The following is a 6,000-nucleotide window of genomic DNA, read 5'->3' as shown; positions in this document are numbered from 1 at the left end:
GGTCTGGTTAATGACATTCTTCTAAATATCTTCCTTTCTGTTCAGCAGAAGAAAGAAATGCATACAGGTTTGAAACAACATGAGGGTGAGTATATGATGACAGAATTTTCATTTTAAAGTGGAGTATCCCTTTAAGGGTTTGGGTTAGGTTTAGGGGGATAGGGTTAGAACAACATTTTTGGACAGAAAATGTTGTTCCAGACTCAACTAAATTTGATCCAGAATATGTCTTGGCAAAATCACAGCGACCACATTCTTAAATGTTCACAAAATAATGGCTATATCGACTGATAGCTATTTGTTTTATTTGGATTATTTATTAATTTTTAAATGGCACAAATAACAATACAGCCGATAGAACGGAGACAAATGCTGCATATTTGACAAAAACATTTTCAAAATAACTGTCTTAGGCTTTTCAGTTACTGGTTTCCCAAAATGTGCTTTATTTTGGAAAACTACAGTGGATGTCTGCAAACTTTGCTCTGCTTTAGAGGAAATCAATTAATATTGCACATTCAAAACAAAAAGTACACGTTTGCAAATCATAAACATTTTCAAGTAACCCAACAAAAAGTATGTATTTCTCTGCTGTGATTCTCTCTTGAAATTAAATTTGCCATGTACTTTCAGAGTGTGTGATAACGAATATAATAAGTTTAGCTTTGGTACAAAAAATATGATCTTTATTCTTTTGGCTTTTAAAATAACGTCACCATGAAATTGGTTAATATAGTGCATGCAGTTTACTACCACACTACGAATGAAATATGACAACCACTGATTGCTTCATAAATTTTTATGTACATTTAAAACCAGGACCTGGCCTTCACATGTAGCACTGTGCAAAAAAAATTTAAACAAAATAATAATAATAAAAAAAACCAATAACATGAGCTTGAAACTACTATTTACATTATAAACAATAAAGAAAATGAGAATAAAGCACATCGATGGTGGCCCCAGTACATACAGTCAAAACACACATATAGATCTCGCTCTCATATTCTATTTCTCTTTCACACTCGCACGTACACCTCTCGCACACGATCACATGCATCCAAATGACAGTTTAAGTGGCGTGTAAAAGTGCTCCTCTACAGAGTTGAATACAGAGGTGAGATACAGCGTGCCAGTATATACATACAAAATCACCACCACTAGTTCAACAGAAGAGCTCATGTCTTATTCGTATTATTCAGCAGAACTCAGGGTTGTTGCCGATGCTCGGCGACAGACATTGAACTTCGAAACGAGGAAAATTGTTTTTCAGTAGACATCCACTGACAGGTTGACCTGCACCTATGCACAGAATGGTTTTAGATTTGGAAGATATATATATATATAAATATGTTTTTATTTCATTTATTTTTGTTCAAGATAAAATGAGACGGTGAGACATGTGGCTGTCTGGTAGAGACATTCAGTAGGGTTACATTGCCATTTCTTATCACGTTCACCTGTTAGTGTACATTCAGGCTATCCGAAGTCTGTTAACATTATGGTCGTTGTTTTTGCTATCATCTGTGGTGTACAAATTAAAATAATGTTTAGGCTTCAATGAACAGCATTTGTTGCATAATATTGATTGCCACTGGAAATAATGTCAAGGCCCTAAAATGAGAAAAAAACTATATTAAGAGTAAGAAACTACCAATCATTTTTATTTTTTTATTTTTATAAAAGTAAACTATGCCAGCATCTGGAGGGTTTGCATGCCAAGATGTATAACTTATATTTTTTTTATAAAACAGTTACATTAAATCTTCTGTAATAGGAAATAAATTATTATTATTATTATTATTTAAAACATTAAGTTAAAAGTAATATTTGCAGCAAGACCATTTTTTTTATTGAATTCCTGTGGTTGTTGCTATTCCAGAAACGTGTTGTTTTCACCAGGTGTCGGGTAAACAGCTTTTGATTAGATGCACAGCAAAACAAATATAGGATGTGGCCCCTTTAAGATAAAAATAATACAAATCTGGTCAAAGTTGCATTACTCTCCCTTCTTGGTGTCTTTGTGCAGATATTGTGCGAAATTGTATCGAGTTTACAGGCTTTACGAGCATTGTCATGACAACAGATAAAAAAAAAATACAACAGACAAGATTAGTAAGCGATTACATCACACTAGTCTCATGTTAACGCATGTGTAATAATTATAATATAACATTTAATATTTTGTATATAATATTTTATAATACAATAGTTTTGTGGCTCTACTATACAAGTGGCTATAAACAGTGTATATTTGAGTATTTACTGCTTGGCCATTTTTACTCCCATTGTAAGTGCTTTATAATGACACAAATGCTGTCAATTGAGCTTCACATGTATTGAACCCAGAACATTGATCAGCCGGTTTGAATCAGATACATTTTGACAAATTCACTGAGTTTGGCTCATTCTGCTATCAACAGTGGAAGATTATGTTCAATCCATCCATTTTCGTGTTTGTGTTCAGTAAGGCAGTGCAGACAGGCCTATATCTCCATCCATAAATAATAAAAAAACATTCTATGTGTTAAAGTTCTGATTAGTACAGTAGCATTCTGCTCTCAGCTTACTGAGTGATTGATTTTGTAGCACTTGGAACCTACTGGTACATATATATATATATGTGTGTGTGAGTGTGTGTGTGTGGTTTGTTCGGCATACGCTAAAGTAAATGAGGTCCCGTTATAGGAGCGTTCAGATAATTCACTACCGGATATGATCGACATTCCCCAGCCCCTCCCTCCACAGACGTGCCCTTAAATTAAGAAGTTCAGACAATCAAACCTATGAGTAGAAAAGTTCAACATGATTTAAAAAACGAGCTAACAAAAATGTGCAGGTATATAATACGCCATTCAATAAGAAAGACACCAGCGGTAGTGTTAGCACTAGCTACTGATGACTATAACAGTTTCTTTTAGTCCTCAGGATTGTGTGACAACACTCAAAACTAAAAGACAAACTCACACACCACTCTATACTTGCCATTTTGTTTGACACCAATGTCTTTAGGGATTCAACAGTCATACTCAAGCGTGTGTGTGTGCGTGTGTTCGTCGTGTCGACACTGGCACTCTCCTTGACGTCAACACCATAAATGCACCCTAAGGCTAGCTCGGTGGCCACGCACACAATAGTCTAGACACACGCACATACACACACTCCGCCCCACACACACACTCAGTTTGGCATTAGTTCCAAAACCGCTTGAGGTGAATTGCCCCACGGTGCTCGTGTTCCGCTCTGTAAACAGTGTCTCAGTTGAAAAGAATAGTCTCTGTTTCAATCCCTCATTCATTTTTTTCTGTCCCGTGCATCTTTTGCTTTGTCCTCCTTCTCTCTCCTCTCTTTTTCATATTTGTCTTTCTCTGACTTGGCCACACTGTTATAAGATGGCGGAGAGGCAGAAGAGGGAGTCATATCCGTTTTATCCGACGCAGAGTTCTCTTGAAACTTTCCAATGACAAGCACCTCTTTCTCCGGGATACGCAACCCATCCTGCAGCTGTTGCCGATACGCTTTAGAGGCCTTCTTTACTGTTTGCCTTATACGGTACCGTCGAAAGGCCCTTTGAATGATGGAGGCCGACATCTCCTCCTGTTTCCTCCGGAGGGTTGTAGTGATGGGCTCGTAGGAGACTTTGGAGGGATTGGAGGCCATGAAACGATCCTCCATTTGTCCCCTCAGGGCATCCATCTCGCCCTCCTCTCCCAGTACCCTCAGGGTAAAGGCAAACAGGATGTCCAGGCAGTGAATGCGATCACCACTGACCATGGGCAGGTCCATGGCAATGAGCTGGATCTTGTTTGGCTTGGCGATGCGTAACGGAGGATCCAGAGCATCCGCAAAGTCAGAAAGCTTGTTGTACTCCACGAACTGCGTAGCATTGGGGTCGAATCGCTCCCAGACTTCGTAGAACATTTCAAAGTCGTCCTCGCTGAGTGGTTCGGCACTCTCCTCTGTGGCTACACTGAAGTTCTCCAAGATCACAGCGATGTACATGTTCACCACAATCAGGAAGCAGATGATGATGTAGCTCACAAAGAAGAAGATGCCGACTGAGGGGTTTCCGCAGTTGCCGCGGTATGAGCTGCCCGGGTGCTCCATTTCGCTGTCGCAATTCAGATCTTGCTTCTTGTTCAGGATGGGCGCCAAGAGGCCGTCCCATCCGGCAGAAGTGGTGATCTGGAACAGGCAAAGCATTGAGTTCCCGAATGTCTCAAAGTTAAACATGTCATCAATCCCCGCCTCTTTCTTCACATAGGCAAAGTTGGACATTCCGAAGATGGCATAGATAAACATGACCAGGAAGAGAAGGAGGCCAATATTGAACAAGGCAGGAAGTGACATCATCAAGGCAAACAGGAGGGTACGAATGCCTTTGGCCCCTTTGATGAGACGAAGAATACGACCGATTCTGGCAAGTCGGATGACTCGAAACAGGGTTGGCGATACAAAATATTTCTCAATCAACTCGGAGAGGAACATGCCTGAAAAAAAAACGGGGAAAAAAAAACATAAGTCCGATAAGTGATTTCAGAAATCATCATTTTTATGTTACACAATATTTAAGGTCGGGTCAAAGCATACTCTACACAAATACAGTACATGAATGTTTACAGTTCTAGCATTCTCAGCATTACTGCAAGAAAATCACTATAGCAGACATTAGCCTAAACTGTCTTCTTTGGCCAGTTTTCTCTTTCAGATTAATTAAGATGCAACATTTCTGAGCCAAAAAGGTCCATTGTCAAGTGTAACAATGTAAAAAGCAGCTGACACAGAAGTCACTTTTAAACCAAGCAGCTTTTTGTTGGTCAACACACGGAAATTAATCAGAAATTCCTGATCTAATGGATTCCTATTGAAATGACTAGATTTAATCTGCAAAACTTCATCGATCAACAGTATTTGTGACTGCACTTTTACTGTATTGAAATAACATGTACGTAATATTGACATAACGTATGTTGCTGGACTAAATCCTCAAAATGTTATGATAGTTTTATGATAGTAAAACTTCAGTAGATCTGTAGAATCTCCAAGAATCTCTTACCAACAATTGACAGAATCACCACTACAAAGTCAAACACATTCCAGCCAATGGTGAAGTAGTAGTGCCGCAGGGAGATCATCTTGAGCACACTTTCTCCAGTGAAGAGGACGATGAAAACCAGGTTTATCCAGTACAAAATATCATCCATATCCTTTGTTTGGTCGTCGGTTTCCACCATCATGGTCACCATGTTCAAGCAGATCAGGATCATAATGACAATGTCAAAGGCTTGTTTGGTGATAAAGTCAAAGACGATGCCTTGAAACTTGTTCTAGAGGGAAGTACAGAGAAATTATCATTATATGTCATATAAAGAAAATTATGCTATGTTTAATTTTGTTATAATAAACAATGCAAAGTTACAGTGGAAGTTCTTATAACACTAGTGTGACACAGTGTGTGGCAGTGAGCTGTGTGTGTCATACCGTAGGCCTGGGAATTGGCTTCTGAGGCTTCTTAGATCCCAGTTTCTTCATGGCATTGTAATATTTCTTCTGTTCTTCTGTCATGAAGATATCCTGACCTCCAAGGTAAAGAGCAAATACAGAAGACTGGTTACAACCATGGTTTCATTATATGTCACAACACAAACATAATGCAACCAGGCCTCTGTTAGTTTTTCACCTGTGAACCTCTGAAAATGTCAAAGAGGCAGTTCAGCTCATACCAGGTCCTATTTCTCTCTCAATGGACAACCATTGTGTGTGTTTTATAAACAAAACCAGTTCAATAAGGTATTGTGCTCACTAAACAAAACCACAGACTGTGTACATATCACATTACATCTCTTTGAAAGTAAACTGAAAATCGCAGAGGTTGATTTGAGGCTTCATATTGTAATATGCTTAATATTCCTCATCACTTGCACTAAACACAAATAAAGATAACTAAGGTCTTAACAGAATAGCGTCTTACATTATATTAAAGTGTTTAAATTCACCTCC

The 6,000-nt window shown here is 38.6% G+C and overlaps 1 protein-coding gene across 2 annotated transcripts in view; it reads right to left on the bottom strand.

Annotated features, from left to right (window-relative positions):
• Nucleotides 1-299: 299 nt before the first annotated feature.
• The window catches only part of scn1lab (sodium channel, voltage-gated, type I like, alpha b), a 59,833-nt gene continuing 54,132 nt past the window's right edge, over nt 300-6,000 (bottom strand). For both annotated transcript variants that reach the window (XM_082189743.1, XM_082189744.1), the window contains exons 25-27: nt 5,482-5,586; nt 5,057-5,327; nt 300-4,490 (exon numbers count right to left, since the gene is read on the bottom strand). In XM_082189743.1, coding sequence (XP_082045869.1) covers nt 3,295-4,490; nt 5,057-5,327; nt 5,482-5,586 — 1,572 coding nt within the window. In that variant the 3' untranslated portion in view covers nt 300-3,294. The remainder of the gene's footprint in view (nt 4,491-5,056; nt 5,328-5,481; nt 5,587-6,000) is intronic.

The sequence above is a fragment of the Leuciscus leuciscus genome (assembly GCF_965113295.1).
Source record: "Leuciscus leuciscus genome assembly, chromosome: 14".
Lineage (NCBI taxonomy): Eukaryota > Metazoa > Chordata > Actinopteri > Cypriniformes > Leuciscidae > Leuciscus > Leuciscus leuciscus.
Note: the sequence above shows the minus strand (reverse complement) of the source record. Positions and strands in the feature narration are given on the sequence as shown.